At 35.4% G+C, this 16710-nt stretch overlaps 1 protein-coding gene and 1 long non-coding RNA gene across 3 annotated transcripts in view; both read left to right on the forward strand.

Moving 5' to 3' along the window:
• Window positions 1-13047, forward strand: LOC136817391 (syntaxin-18-like). The gene is made up of 11 exons (XM_067073736.1): window positions 1-186; window positions 373-440; window positions 1369-1481; window positions 7609-7686; window positions 7909-7975; window positions 8282-8379; window positions 8501-8619; window positions 9163-9221; window positions 9498-9567; window positions 11391-11471; window positions 12401-13047. Exons 1-11 carry the CDS (start codon window positions 46-48, stop codon window positions 12494-12496), a joined length of 990 nt encoding a protein of 329 aa, XP_066929837.1. The 5' UTR covers window positions 1-45; the 3' UTR covers window positions 12497-13047.
• A 634-nt stretch (window positions 13048-13681) lies between these two features.
• LOC136817395 (uncharacterized) overlaps window positions 13682-16710 on the forward strand; it is a 33884-nt gene continuing 30855 nt past the window's right edge. For both annotated transcript variants that reach the window (XR_010848078.1, XR_010848077.1), the window contains exons 1-2: window positions 13682-13950; window positions 14855-14960. This is a non-coding gene — a long non-coding RNA (uncharacterized lncRNA). The remainder of the gene's footprint in view (window positions 13951-14854; window positions 14961-16710) is intronic.

Genomic DNA, 16710 nt, shown 5'->3' on the forward strand with positions numbered 1-16710 from the left:
TTGATTTAACTATTTTTTTAGATATCTAAAACTTTTAAGATATACATGGAGATAACAAAAGTGTTCAAAGCTTGTGTGAAAGCAGCTAAAACAAGGAATAAAGTTGACACCACAAGTGATATACTACCAAGAAGTAAAAAGAAAAAGTCTGACGAAGTCTCATTCAACTCAAAGGCCATTGAAGTGGTACTGTTTTAATAGTTGATAATTTGTAGGCCGCAACCTTTATTAAGTTTTCCTGTTGTCTCTTTCTATTCCAACCAGCCCACATCATAGGCAAACTAATGAAACTGGGTTATGAAAAGTTGAGACTATGTAATGAATAAGTGTAATTATATATTAAATAATGATCTATTCTCTGCCGTATTTCAGGTTGGCGGAATAACAAAATTTAAAACATTCTTGGTTGATTGTCAGTCTGATTATCTAGATGAGTTCAGGTAAGGCAGAAGCATAGCACACAATTAAGTTCGAAATAACAACCGAAAATTTGTAGCTCTAACACAAAGTTTACACAACAAATTATTTTATCATAAATTAATTCTTGATTAATTAATCTTACTAAACGAACTGACTAAAACAATCTTTTTTTTCGAATAAAATGGTAGCCTTGGCTGTAAGAATATAATGCTAATCAAAAAACTACAGATAGCTGATTTGAAAAGAAATTATCTAAAATGAATGTGTTCGAGCAGTGAGGGAAAATGTGAGAATTAGTTTTTTGAGAAGAAATTGTTGCAGTGGCAGGCAGTGGCAATCATATACTAAATTGTAAATTTCTTTTCCATGTAATCAATTGCAATTTTTGGGGGGTATTTGGTACCCTTGACTATAAATAGTGAATCCCTCACCAAAAACCAAATAAGCGGAAATATTGCTGTTTTTTTTATGATTTTCAAAAAAAGATGTCCTCCAAGTTTTTTGCCACAAATTCTATTTTCTTGTTACTGCAGTAGCTTCAAATTTTTAAATGACCTCAAAATATCTAATGTTTAGAGAACGAAAACTTGGGCTTCAAAAAATATATAAAAAAATATATCCTTATTGGATCAGGAATTTTATCTAAAATGCAATGTTAGTTTTGAGGATTTAGAATTTACTCTTAAGATTTGCGGCAGGGATTTTTCTAAGTACTTTGAGCTGGGACCACTTTATTGTTACTTTAGATTGATATTAGTTATTTTTTGCTTGTAAACAAGAAAAAGTTAAATTTTGCTAGAAAACATATTGCTATTTTGGATTGATTTTGGATTGAAAAACTCAACTGAAATTTTGTTCTCCTTAAGAAACATAGTAAACAACTTTCTGTTCTTCAAGTAAAATAAGGACTAAACAACACGATTAAACATTTATTTTCCTGTTTTTCAGCCACCTTTCATTCAGCAGTTCAATGCAAGACGAAGAACGTGATCAGATTGATGAAGATGCACAGAATTTCATCAAATCTTGTTCAACAGCGATACACAAACTCAAACCCTCAGGTATCTTTCCACCAATGGTGATATGATTCACTGAGTGAAACTATAATTCTTTCAACCTTTTAGGAGGAGGAGGAGGTGAACCTTCCCTTAGCACAGGGAATAGGCCCTAACTTAACTTAGGGTTCACAGCGCTATGACAAATAAAAAAGTATAGTAAAAACGAAAACATTAAGTGCAAAATAATATAGCCTATTTAAAATTATAAATAATTTTTCTCCATTCAACACGATCAAGAGCTTTCCCATACCATTCACATTTCAAAACATCGACTTTCTTTAAACTTTTGTAAATACCACGACCATAGGTAAAATCAGGCGCTCCGCGAGGGCGCTTTTCATTAACCCAACACGTTAACATTTTACGAGGAAGACGGTCAGAAGACATTCGAGCAACATGCCCTAGCCAACGAAGTTGCCGGCGTATGACATAAATGTCAATAGCGAGTAATCCAGTTCGATTTAAGAGATCTGTAGTGGATATCCTATGGATTCTCGTATGTTTCAAATTCAAACGACACATGGTACGAACACATCTCGCATGAAATCCACGTAACTTTCGAAAAGTAGCTTCGGTCAAACACCAATGCTCAGCTCCATACAATAAGATTGCCAGTATAAGAGATTCATAGACTGACTTTTTGACACCAAACGAAATACTTGTTGAGGTAAATATACAATTTTTCAATGCACCAAATGCACTACTAGCAACCTTGATTCTCGATTCAACATCTAACATATCTCTACAATCGGTAGTGAGCATGGAACCCAAATAACAAAAACTTTTAACAATTGGTATGAATGTTTCATCACTAATTCTAACATCGGTTAAGTCAGAATTATCGAACGATGCTGGGTCGGCGTAAACACGATTAGGAGCAGCGACAAATAAGATTTCTGATTTTGAACTCTTTTCCTGAGTACCAACGTGTACTTCAAGACCAAATTTCAAGAAGTGTCGAATCAATAACGGTAAATATATTTCGACAGATTCTCTGGAGGTGAATAGGACTCCAGTGTCATCGGCGTACTCTGAATCAGGTAAAGCAAACTGTTCACAATTTTTAGTTGAAGGGTTTCGACCAGTTAGAGTGTCATCCATTTTGGTACAAAAGATGGAAACTTCCCTTGGGTGAGTGGTTCGCCACGTTATCATAACAGCAGCGAGGTAGAAGATAAAAAGAAGTGGCCCCAATATGTCACCCTGCTTAACACCGATGATACTATCGATTCTTTTGGTAATATCGTTAACGACAAACTTTACTTCAACATTGGTATGGAGAGCTTTCAAAAGCCGAATTAACTTTGCAGGTACACCAAAGATGTCCAAAACTTCCCAGAGTAGCTCGCGTGGCACTCGGTCGAAGGCCTTGACAAGATCGAGAAAGAGGATCCAGGTTTCCAAGCCGTGTTCCCTTCTTTTCTTCATGGCCATCTTAACTGTAAAGATGCCATCGAAACACCCTCGGCCTGGACGGAATCCACATTGGGGTTCATGATCGAGTGACTCGACAATCGGGCTGAGCCTGTTATGAAGTATGATCGCAATGATTTTATAGGCTGACTCAAGAAGCGTGATGCCACGGTAATTGCCTGGTAGGCTGAGGTCTCCTTTTTTTGAAAGGATTTTCAGGAGACCAGTATCCCATTCAGATGGGGGCTTTTCAGAGTCCCAAAAGTCAATGACTATTGTTTGTAATATTTTAAAAGTAGATTCATTTTCGACCAGTGCTTTCCACACTTGAGGAGTGATACCAGAATCACCAGGAGCACGTTCCTTTAGGTTACGGACAGCTTTTCGTATCTCATCACCATCTGGGTGATAATCAAGATTTTCAACAGTTTTTTTAGAAACAAGTGAACTCAATACTGAGGCGTCAAAATCAGGTTGCCGCTCATAAAGTTGTTGAAAATGACTTTGGAAAACAGTGGCATTTTCTTCAGGCGTTGTACATAACTGTCCATTTGGTTTTTTCATAGCTCGTTCATTACTAGTTTTAACTTTAGTCAAACCAGATTTTAGTTTATTTACAGTGTCCCAAAAACGTTTCGTACCTCCTTTATTGACGTTATTCAATTCGTTGCAGTGAGATACGATCCATTCATTCTTTGCTTTTGAGACTGCGTTTTTGAGGCTTTTGCGTGCAGTGTGTAATCTTTGAGTAGTTGAACGAAGAGGTCGGTTGATTTTTCTCATCAAAGCCTTATTTCTTTGTTCGATAAGAGGTAAAAGTTTATTTTGTGCGGCTTGAAACCAGCCAGGGGAGGGTTTTTTGGCTCTGGGTAGCATTTCATGCGATACTTTCATGATTGCGTCAGCAGCCTTGCTGTAGGAATTATCAATAGAAGTGTTCTCATCATATAAGTTTTTAACCTTGGCACAAAAACGATTTCTTTCGGAGACGATTTTGAGTCTGGTATAATCGAGTTTAAAGGCCGGCGCAAATGAAGCCAACATTCAAACCAACATTTTTTGTTAAATGTTGGTTTGAATGTTGCAAGAACGAATGACGTCACAAACTTTGGAATGTTGCATGAAAAGTCATTTGAGGTGAACGTCCAACATTTTCATTTTGATTTTCTTTGCCATAATGGCGGCAACGGTGAAAGACTTCACGGCAGTTGTGCTCTTGAGTGAGCTGGTTGACTCTGATGATGAGAAGCCAAGAAGAGGGAAAACAAGACAATGGTTGAAACGGCGCAAGGAAAAGGGCTATTTTACTAACATTGTTCAAGAGCTCATTTTGGAGGATCATAGAGGGTTCAGAGATATGTTTAGGATGGACGTACGTGACTTTCAGTTCGTTCTCAGTAAGATCTCGGATCTTATTTCACCCACAGAAAGATCTGGTGGAACAAGACCTATCAACGCTGATGAACGACTTTCTTTGACCCTACGATATTTGGCCACTGGAGAAAGCCCCGGGGGGGGCACTCGATCTGAAAACGACCATACGTTCGGCCCAAAATTTGGCTTCTAAAATCGGACCCTTACAGTGCAGTGAATTTCCATGAAAAATCATACCCTTACAGTGCAGTTTTTCCAAATTTTTCGCCCGTAAGGGCGAAAATTTTTTCAATTGTCCAAGAAAATGTGGAATTTTTCCTCCAAAACTGACCAATTTTGTGCCAATTTTACCAAAAAATTGGCCTTTTATCACAATTTCCTACCCTTACAGTGCAGTTCAGTGCAGTTTTGTAATTTCCTACCCTTACAGTGCACTAGCTGAACTATGAAAAACCTACCCTTAAGGGCCGAACGTCTGGTAGGTCATTTACCTTGAGTGCCCCCCCCGGGGAGAAAGCTTAGAGTCTCTGAGCTTTCAATTCAGAATCTGTGCAACTGCCGTTTCATATATCATCAAGGGCTGCTGTAATGCTATCGTAGAACGATTAGAGCCCGAGTTCCTGATGCCTCCTGAAAACAAAGACCAATGGTCCAAGATTGCAAAATGTTTTGAAGAAAGATGGAACTATCCCCATGCTCTAGGCGCCGTGGACGGGAAACACATTCGAATTATAAAACCAAAAAATAAAGGATCGCGGTATTATAATTATAAGCATACCCATTCTATTATTCTTTTGGCTGTTGCTGGTCCCAATTACGAATGTCTTTATGCAGATGTAGGAACCCCGGGGAGAGCAAATGATTCGGGTATTTGGAATCGGACTTCGCTAATGAAAGGGATTCAAGATGGAACAGTCGATCTTCCTAATGGAGAAAAATTAGGCTCTTCAGGGGAAAGTGTCCCGCACGTTTTTTTGGGAGACGATGCATTTGCACTAAGGCCATTTGTGATGAAGCCTTTTCCCCAGCAAGGGTTGAACGAAGAAAAACGAATTTACAATTACAGACACAGTAGAGGCCGTCGAATCTCAGAAAATCTTTTTGGCATCTTAGCAAGCCGATGGAGAGTTTTCTTCACTGTCATAAATTTTGAACCCGATTATGTCGAAGATATAATTCTTGCTACACTTGTACTTCATAACATGTTGATGAAAAGCTCTAAATCTTCTAATGCATACCGTCCACCCAGTTTAGTCGATGGTTGTTTGGATAATGGAGAAATTTCAGAAGGGGAATGGCGTTCACTTGAAGAGCCTGCAGATTCGCTTTATCCCTTAGAAGTCCCTCGTACTGGCCATAATTCTTCGATTACGGCAAAATCAGTTAGAGAGAAATTCATGGACTATTTTATCAATGAAGGAGCTGTAGAATGGCAATGGAAATATTGTTAATGTAAAGTAAAATCATCAAGTACTTTCTTATAAAAAACAAACATATTTACGTTTTCAAATATAAATTAAACGATAACGTTCATGAGATTTTTGTTCATTGATTATTATTTGGAACTACTTGACCTGATGATCCCTGTAGAAATTCCATAAATGAAGTGGGCGGGAACAAAGAAGTAGGTGGAACAGGAAATGATCTTGGAAAAGCTTGTTCGGGGGGTTGATATTCAGTCATTTCTGCATCAAATATTGCGTCATTAATTCGTTTTTCGGTCAATTTTCTCAATCTACTATTCATTTGATTCAATCGTTCATCTACATAAAGTGCAAAATTCGAAACCTTAGGAGTTAACGAGGTTTCTGAAGGTCGAGACTTTGATGCCAAAGCATCCGTACATTTAGTCAAAAGTTCAAGTTTTTTTTCGGCAATACTTTGTTTCTTCGTTGGTGGACACGAATCAGATTCCACGTCTGATGATTCACAATCAGCTGCCTTCCTCTTCATGGTATCCCTACTCTTGGAAACTTTCAACATGGGGACTAGAAATTTCATTTTGTCGTAGTGAATCCATGTACTGTAATACAATTCATCGGCCGACTGCCCACTTGAACTTGCTCTCTCTTTCGTTATTTCTCGAGAGAGCTGGGCTCTCAGAGTGTTCATTTTAGACTTGATTGACGAGACGGGTGTCTTTAAAGTCATTGAGATATTGGACCAAGCCAGTTCTTTTACATCTCGTTTACTGTATGTTGCATGCTCCATATCCCACAAACAAGGGTTGGCTTCAAACGCCTCTATTAACAGTGTTACTTCTTCATCACTCCACTCTTTCTCCTTGAGAGCTTTCTTCTTCTTTTTCTCCAGACTCTCTCTCTTAGGTCCATCAGCATCATTTATTTCAGCAGGTTGCTCTCCAGTCAAACTCATCGCTGCTTTTTCTTGTAAACTCTCTCTTTTTGTTTTGAAATGATTTGAAACATTTTTGATGACACACCCAAAATATTCTCGCAAATTCGAACGTTCGAAAACTGTCATAAACGTTCGATTTCGAACATTCGAACGTTCGAATAAATCCCTCCGTCGTTGTTTTGCACTCATCACGGAGGTTTTAATCAAATGTTGGGTCAAAACTCGCGCAAATGGACCCAACATTAGTTATCGGCAACATTTTGTCAAAAATGTTGCAAGAAAAGTTTGATCGCGAGCAAACTTCACCCAACATCATCCAACATTAGAATTCTCAAAATTTCTTAAAAAGTTGGGTTTTTTCAATGCGCGCAAATGAAGCCAACATTTGATCCAACATTGAAAATTTCAAATGTTGGATCAAATGTTGGCTTCATTTGCGCCGGCCTTAACTAAACGTTCTCTCGGTGAAGATTTCTTCTTTAGTCGAACAATGAAACGTAATATACACTTAATCGCAGTGTGGTCTGAATCGATAAGTGGTAAGGTAACACCTGCATCCATTACATGTTTGAAGTTCTCTTTCTTGGTAATAAAGTGGTCGATCTGATGCTTCATTTTCGAGCGGGGATGAATCCAGGTAGCATAGTTGTTTTTTTGAAAACAAGTTGTGGTGGCAATGGTGGCATCTTTTAGTAGATAATTATACCTCTCGTACTTTCTTGCTTTTACAGTTAGTGCTCTCCAATTCGATTTTCAAGGGGATTTGGATTTTCATATTGAATAAAAGACGCTCCCTTAGTCGAATAGTAGAACCCCGTTAATGAGAGTTTCTTGTTGATGTTGACTTTCAATGTCATTGAATAATGGAGTGCATCGAATAGTAGATTATAGAATTCGAGAGCGTGTGTTTTTAAGCTCAAAGGTTAATGACACCAAAAGACGACTTCCTAATTGATATAATAGTTCTATTTTGTTCTTTTTGCAGTAAATCAATCAAGCTTGAGTAAAGATGAGATCGATCACCGTCTCGCTGTCTTGGAACTCATCGAATCTTACCATGTTGGTATGTAAACCAAAGCACTAAACTTTTCATAACCTTTCCATTCACCAATAGTTTTTCAATAGTTTCAAATATTGGTGGTTTCTATCTTCAGACTTTTTTGAAATTATTTTTGATTGTTATGGAGCATTTTCGTTTTAATCCTGCACTTTTCTTGCTTAATCTAAATGGATTGAATTTGTATTATAAATGTAATTGCAATTGTTGTAATTGTACTTTTCTCAGGAATCAGCAAATTTTACAGTCAACTGAAGGCTTATCGTGTAAAGCAAGCTATTGACGTAAAAAGGCTGTAAGTGATTGACTAGAAATAACATGTGTACAGGTCAAATGAAATCTTTTTTATTAAACTCCAAGGGACTGGATATAGTAAATTCTTTTACAAATCTTAGAGAGTCTTTTGTAATAATTAAGTTTGGTTCAGTTTCACTAAATTGTGTACCAACTGTTAATATGTTAACATTTATTCATAGAAGCAATCACAAATGTCAGATGTTTTCCTAGGTATTGGTTATTTGGATGTCCAGGAGCATTATAGATCTGTGCATGTTTTTCTTAAGCCTGATTTTCAAACACCTTTTATTCTTTTTTTTTCTAGGTCAAAACTCAAACCACATAATAGGAGGAAGGCTGCCAATAAAACAGAAGAATCTCCAGAAAAAACAACACAAAAACCTGGAAATTCTACAAATAAAGGTTTACTATGCCAGAAGAAGCTCTTTTCTACCATGTTTTCATAATTGTAATTTTGAGATGCTTTACAATTTTCCAACATAATTCTGTTAAAAGAGTCTACTCACATTATTATATTTTTCAGAAAGTTTGACCTCTCCCCCCAAGAAAGAGGATGGAGGGGAAACAGACTTGCTGCTGATAGAGGAAAAGAAAACGAGCAACAGGGAAGAATTTCATTTCACTGCTGAAGAAACACAAATCGTAAGATAGATTCTAATCTTGAGTGATATTGAAAAAGAAATTCATAACGTCGTTAAAAAATGACATTCTCTAAAGTCATTTGGAGAAAACTATTATAGCTTTAAGTCAGCAATTCTAATCAATGTAGAAAAGATTTTCGGCTATAAAGAGATTTGAATTTCTGCAGAAATCTTTCCAGGAAAAACTTGTTTGCTAGGAATTCCACGATTGTAATCATTTTCATTAAAATTTCTATAAAATTTCAAAGGATTTTAAACACCAAAAAATGCTATTTGGTATTTTGTTTGAATTAGTTTGCTGCATTTTCACGAAATTTAGCCTTTTGTCCTTAGTAGCATTTGAATTCAGCATCCTTTTCCAGTCACAAAACAAAACTACTAGTGAAAACCCCAAATTGTCTTTTAGCAACAGGTGTAGTTCCTAGCCCAAAGTTATGCCCATTGTACTTGCGTAGCGTATTGACTGTATTGATTGGAAAAAACCTACAGAACTTGATTTGCCAACTCAGGCTTCGCTTGTAATTAAGGTAAAATTCTTTTTAAGTTTGAGGAGGAGAATGACGCTCTGTACAATCAGATGAACAGTTTGGTTAAAGAGATAAGGTAATTTGAAAAAAACGAAATTTATGTAATTACTGTAAAGTAGGATATTGAATTCAGTTTTACTCACAGAAGAAATCACAAAATTCAGATTGATTCCTAGGTATGGGTTCTTTGAACGTCCAGGAGCATTATAGATCTGTGCATGTTTTTCTTAAGCCTGATTTTCAAACACCTTTTTATTCTACCTAGGTCAAAACTCATTCTTTTAATACTGTTGTCGAGAAAGTGTTCTTCGTTTTGTTGTAGTGTAACACAATTTTAATTTTGTTTTCACAGAGATATTGAAGGTAGAGTGATGGAGATTGGGCAACTACAAGCAATTTTTCATGAGAAGGTGTTATCTCAGGTAGCTGTCTCATATTGAGAATCTTTCTTGACACAGGCTTTCCTACTGCCTTTGATCGCTCTTTGATCTGGTTATTTACTCATACTGATCGTACTTACTGTGTTTTGAGTTCGCCCATTTTCGATCATATGCCTTGAATATAAAGAAATCGAAAGAACATCGGTTTGATGTAATATTTCGGAAGTCTCGATAAAAATTTTTTACCACATTGTGTACACTTTAATCAACAATGTTTGAAATTCAGTCCTAATTCTATTACGTAATCCTTATTTGTTACAAGACTAACAGGGTGTAACAAGCTGACTTGGTGATTTAAAAAAGAGTTTGTTTTTTCCTAAACTATATCCTGTGTGAATAGTCGATGCAAAATGTATCTTGGAACAGTCTCATTTTTAAGCCCACAAAAAATGAACAAAAACAGAATGCTTTTTAAAGCAAACCAAAATAAAGGCGTTCGGAAGTTACTCTTAGTACGTAGTTTGTTCTAAATTCGGTCTTCTGGTGGAGCACTTGCCAAAACATAGATAAAAACAACAATATCATTTTTAAAAATCGAATTTTACTTTTGAGTCACGTTAAAATCAGTTCTTTAAATAGAGCATTGTATCACGTTAAACGTGGGTTGAAAAAAACGTGAATTTCTTGTAAAGTCACAAGATTCAAGTTCTCTTTTGCATCGCCGTAAAAACTTTCCTAATTTCTTTTTATTTTGTATTAAGTTTTTTGTCTCGGATTCAGCCGCAAAGAAATAAAGAGGAAAATTTTGGGTAAATTTCAAAATGTAGAGCACTGTCTTGTTTATAAGTGACTTATTTTGATTGGCATCCGTGTACATCAACATTTGGCACTGGTCTTGATTTATTGTGGCTTTTTTTCTTTCACACTGTCCACTTTCAGTGAGAGCTTCAAAACAGAAAAGTGGGGGGAAAATGCGGTGGGACATTATTTCCCTCCTCGTAAATTTCTCTTTCATGCGACATATGTTTGATGGATAGTAAAACTAACATTCATTGCGTTTATTTTCATTCTTTTCAAGTGTCCGGATATAAGCTTTATGACCTTTTGGTTTTCCGGTCAGCTGGTAGGATTGACGTCTGTGAATGGGAGATATTACCATACCAAGCTTTCAGTAGAGAGCTAAAGCCTTTGTAGAACATTCACGTCTGCAAAAAAACTTTATTAATTCACACTACTTAGCTGCTAAGCGTTCGAACCTTTTGACTAATTTTCAATTTGCAATTTCGCTATCACCGTTTAGAATTCACGAAGTAAACACTATTTCAGGTTATTTTTGTTGAAAGGAAAAATTATCAGCATTCTCCCTCTTCCTCTTGCATTCAATATGAAATCGAAAAAGAAATTGTCGAAATAAGCAGAAAATATCAGTCTATATAAATTAGAAATGTCATCCAAAAGGCCGAGAGAACAGGATGGGGGGGGCAATTTTCATCATCATCCCGCATCAGAAAATCATTTTAATTTTTAATTTTCTTGAGTATATATGGATTGAGAAAGACTTTCAATCGGGATTCTATAAAATGTCACTTTCACAGATCCCACTATTAAAGTTTTCTCCTTAATATAAGTGTCTACTTGGATAGTCTTTAAAATTCTCGTACTTAAAAAAACATGCAAATGGACTTCAACGGGATAAATCTGTTGCACGGTCGTCTCGAGGTGGGATACGAGATATGCAGGGTCAGTAAAAACCGTATTGCTATTGGTGGTGAGGCTTGCTGAGCAACCGTGTTACTAATAGTATCTTGATTTTCATTACCTTTATCACCAAAAAGATCATAATGACCTCCTATCAATTTCTACAGTCTGAGCAGATCGACACCATCCACAATACAGCCATATCTACCACGGAAAATGTCAACGATGGTAATGAACAAATACGAGAGGTATGACACAAATCCTTTATTATAATTATAATAATTCGATACAATGCTTTTTATAGTTTTACTGATTATTCAAATGTTCCCCAATTCGAAAAAATCATTTTTGGAAGAAAACTTTATAATTTTACCAGCAGGGGTGACAGTCGTCTCACATAATCAAGTTTAATGAAAATACCCTATACTTTTCTCGATATAATATAAAAGTGGTAACTTTGGCTCTGCGAGAGATCATATTCTTATTCTTATGCATAATTGTCTCAGCTTTGAACATTTAGTTTCCAATAAATGGTTTTTGGATTCTAAATATAAAGCATTCTTCGAAACCCACTACTTGAAATTACCTCATTAAATACCTCTTCAAAACCATGGGAATCGACACCTTTGTGTATATTTGGTAAAATACGAGAGGGATAAATGCAAGTTCAAAACAAAATACTCATATTTCTAAAAAACGAAACTTCAACTTTTTTTGAGTGGGATTGCGGTTTCCCAATTCAAAATTTTTGCGGATGAGTTTGGAAGTGATTAGTTTTACCATTATTGTGTCTTGACCTATCATCCGATTCTGCTCACCATTTTCCTATTTTCTTTGCTTCACTTCCAATCACATTCCTTACACCTTACCAACTCTTGTCCAAAAGAAGATGAAAAGATAAGTTATCTTTATAACTGACTAGGTTCGACTGACGTCACAAATTTTCGACGGTTTAATTTACAGTTTAAGAAAGATTTTAACGTCATTCGAATGTATTTTCCTCGATTCCAATTCCCTTAAGTTTTACACTGATCAAAAATGGCTAACCTACATCAAAATAAGATATTATTTGTACAAAGCAAATGATGTAGTATGCAGGCTAATTGAAACTGATCAAAAAAATTGTTCCTTGACTCTTGAATTCTTACTACAATAATTCTTTAACTTTTCTTTACAGGCAATCAAAAATAGTGCAACTTTTCGTGTCTGGGTGTTATTCTTTCTGGTAATGTGTACCTTTTCACTACTGTTCTTGGATTGGTATAACCCTTGAGAAGCTCTTCAATTTAAGCAGGTTATTTCTCAACCATAAATACAGAATTGTGTGTAAAAGGAGAAAAAATTGCACCTATAAAAAAGCCTTTGGCTGAGTATAATGAGACTGTTGTCTTGACAGTTGTCGGGAGAGGTGTTTGTTGGTGGACCCTATTTATCTTGAGAACAAAATTTCGTCATGCAAAACTTAACATACTATTTTCCCGTGGTGTACTTCGTAAAAATTCCATAAGCCCTCATTCATCATTAAAGATTTCACAATGTTCGATCTATCATTTTTTTCTCCCTTTTTTAATCCTTATGAGAGGATCATTTGTCACCATTACCTTAAGCAAAACACAATTCAAGTACCATCTCATCGCATCGTTATATGCCTAAAATTCCTTGTACGAGAGGCTGTGTATTAGATATTTTTGCATTAATAAGCATGTTTTTTTACTATCGTCCATTCATTGAATTTCTGAAAAAAATGTAGATAAAGTTTCACTGAAAAGCCTCCTCTGCGAGTTTGCTCGTTTAGTTTTTTAGATACATTACTAGATAAAGATTATTTAGTTTTTGAAATTTGAATTTGTAATTTTTTTTAAATAACAATCTATAAGAATAATTAACTTATTTATGGCAATAATCTTTAATAGCCTATTTCATTCCGTTCCCTTTTCATTATTTAGAAATTTCTTGAATTTCGAAAATCGGACAACCATTAAAACAAACATTTCCATAAAACTTCTTTTATCGCCGCCTTGAAGAAGTTCTCTCCATTTTGCAAAGAGCTGCAAGAATCTAGAATGGTACTACTTTACTTTGGCCCGAATTACCTTAAGTATTTGAATTCATTGCATCGATGAGCTCGCAACTGACGTCTAGTAAACTCGCACACTTTAATCCTTTTTTTTGGTACTAGGTTTATTTAGATGAAGTATTTAACTATACAGATTATCCATAATAGTGATCAGACTTATTTTGATTTTCCACAGAATTTAAGATGCTACTTTAGAGGCGTCACTGGTTTCCTAGCTAGTTTTACGTATGTTAAAGGTTAAGAATATCTACTGTAAGTATAAAGTAAACTACTGTAATATTCCGATATACTTTCGATCTTTAATATTCTTATGTTTTCATAACCACCTACTTTCAATTTTTAATATCATATTTATTTGAAATCTCGTTGTCAATTAAATTACTCATTTGACAAAAAAGAAAGAAGTGGTCAATTACCAGTCATAAGTCAGAATAATATTTTTGGTACCCCATACATATCAACTCTTGAAATGGCACTTTAAGCGGTCTCCTTTATCTGAAGCTAAAGAAAAAACACCCAGCTATGTTTTTGCTTCTATTTTCAGGTTAATCTTGGCTTTAATCCAGCACTTGTGGAAAACTAACCATCCAAATAGATGGACCCTGTCGTGCAGAATTCTTCAAATTCCTTAGCAAAAAGGGGTAGTTATAGTGAGTAACTTTGGTAATAGAAAAAGTATCTGGTGAATTTTTTTTCTTGCTACTTTGTATAGATTTAAAGAAATGAAATACAAACGGCTGGATACTGTTTAATGAGCCGCCTTTTAGAAACTTTGCCAACAGACATGGCGTCAAGATAGGAAGTTCGCACTGATGATCAATAACTTTTTAGCTCTCCCATGATTTTCCCAATTTTGTTTGCTTGACTCAAAACTTTATTCAGTTCATTTTCTTTTGAAATTTGTTACTATTATCCCGATGAAACTTTATCAGGGTTATTTTTCTAAGCTCCTTTGAATGAAAATTGAAAACTCGAATTTGAAATGCATAGGCACAAAAGGCCTTCTTTGATGAAAGTTTTCTTGGCTTTACTTCCTTTTGCCTTTGAACGAGTTATAATAAACTTAAAATTTGGTCAATTAGACAAGAAGCTGTCTATGTAACATTTTATGGCAATTTAATTACTATGTAAAATGGGAATGGCTCCAAAAGTTGTTAGGTGTTCCGGAGTTCCGGACAAGGAAGGAAGGAAAGTAAAATGATCTTAAACTTTTCGCTAATCGGCGTATACTGCGTTTCGACAATTTCGCATTTTCATCGACTTCAGATTCTTAGACATCAGGCACAGATTCAAATGTTGCGTCTACATGCAAAATATTTTAACCAACTGAAACCTGTCCCATAGTCAAACAAAATCAATACATTTTTCCTTCGTTTGACAGTTTGTTTGCAAAAAATCAATGAAATTTAAAACAACAGTTGATCACATACTCCCAATAATCCTAATATTGCACAACATAGAATTTTCCTTCCATAATTTGTTTGCCTTTGTTTGTGTTTTATTTATTGATCGCTTTTCTTAATATAATCAATTTTTACTTTCTTTTTTCTACAGAATTTGAAATTTGGATTACCTTATGGTCTCAAAACCCCGTGTGAAGAACGCCTACTAACTCTCTATTAAAATACTAATGCTCAAAAGAAGATCCGCCAAGTTAAAGGTATTTTACTTTCCTCAGATTCTTATTTGGATTTTGGTCTTCAAAATTAACAAATTAAGATTTGACACGATATCGACTACAGTATCACATCAGTCCATATTTGGAGTTCTTTCCCCCCATATTCATTTTGATTCATTAAAAATGAGTTTTAAAGATATTGACTATTACCCTCTGTCAATTTTAATGATCGCCTGAAGTCTAGAGTTCCTAGAATATTCTTCACTGCATTTTAAACTTAACTGCAATTTTGGTAAGTTTATATTACCATATAGTAAATAGATTGAACATGAAAACAGGAAAGACCTCTACCCAAACTTTAGCTCTGAAACCTTAAAAGTACAACATAAACTTGGCTCACATCGAACATTTTATTTATTCGGATTACTATTTTGGCGAAAACTTAATCTTTGTGACGTAAAAAAGGTCAAGCACTGAGAGTCAAGCCTAATTTCCGGCATTTTTATCGATTGACCTGTTTGTGTGGAATGCAGTCTCATCAAAGGGAAAGGAAAAATGCACAAATTCGCAAATGTCAACTTTCTATTATTCTGGCATTTTCTAATTCTCGGTTCAAATGATTTATAGCGCGTTGTAGCCTTTGCCGTTGGGTGTACCAATTTCGATGTAAATTCGTCAAACTCTCTGCTTTTTGCATTTATTCATTTCATCCAGTGTCCCTGCTTTTCGCATTCATTCAATTTATTGATTTGATTTGTCTTAACAAAGTTTCTTCTGAAAACAGCTGAGCAGGGTTTGGTTTGCACCAAACGACGGTTATCACTATGTCGTCATGATCTTAAATTTCTTTTCAAAAGCATCAATCTAGCATTTTCTATCTATTGAAATTTGAAATCTGCTTTTGGAGGATCGTAGAAAGAATTATATCTCTGATATAGAGTAAATCTTTGTTTACTTTATACTGCGGATTATTGGCAAATTTACTGCATGTAACTCGATGTTTTTCTTCAACTGCCAGATAAGTCAGATAACGGTTACATCTACCTGACTCTCTGTTGCTTTTAGTTTTTTTTCAGTGTAAATCTCAACTTTTGTGTGATTAACGGTTTTAAATCTCAAACTGTTTACTATAACTGTCTTTAATCGGACTTAAAATATAGTGTTGACCATAGAAGGAAAAGATCTGGTCCATCAAACTGGTTGATTTTTTGCACCGCAGTCCCCTCATCCCCTTTCTGGATTTTGAATCTCAAGTGACATTTCTTTCAAAGTGGGATCTCACATGCCAGTCAAAGGAATCTGATGGGCTGTTATGTCGTAATTTAATCTATTGACAAGTATCTGTTTTTGAGTGATTACAATCAATCGAAGTCGCTGTAAATCTATTTACGCGTTCATTCGCGTTATTCATCCAGAAAAGAACAGATCCCTTCATCAATTTTTGAAGTATTTTTTTCCTTTTTTAAGAAAATTTACAATCAAAGGTCATTTAAATTTAGGTAGCTCAAAGCTGCTTTAAGGTTCATTCAATTCATGATTGAAATACGTTGCACATTATTCCTTGCAGTTCATGACACTTTGTCAGCAGTTTAAGCCTTGTCTATTTACAGCTTGAAGTTTTCTTTCACAGTCGTGAATATTCGCTGTGAATTCTGCAATGTATTGAGGACTAACCATTTTATTTAAAAGCCTGAAGGGTTAGAGAGGAATCTTCAACCTTTCTCAACTCAATCAAGAAATAGTGAAGCTTTAGGATTTGCGCCGCCTATAGAATAACGGATTGAACCTTCCG

The sequence above is a fragment of the Clytia hemisphaerica genome, unplaced genomic scaffold (assembly GCF_902728285.1).
Source record: "Clytia hemisphaerica strain Z4C2 unplaced genomic scaffold, Clytia hemisphaerica genome assembly, whole genome shotgun sequence".
NCBI lineage: Eukaryota > Metazoa > Cnidaria > Hydrozoa > Leptothecata > Clytiidae > Clytia > Clytia hemisphaerica.

Coding starts and splice junctions, on each gene's coding strand:
- LOC136817391 (XM_067073736.1), top strand. CDS start 46: ATGGAGATAACAAAAGTGTTCAAAGCTTGTGTGAAAGCAGCTAAAACA. Junction 7,976..8,281: donor GCTATTGACGTAAAAAGGCT/GTAAGTGATTGA, acceptor TTTTTTTTCTAG/GTCAAAACTCAAACCACATA. Junction 9,568..11,390: donor ATGAGAAGGTGTTATCTCAG/GTAGCTGTCTCA, acceptor CAATTTCTACAG/TCTGAGCAGATCGACACCAT.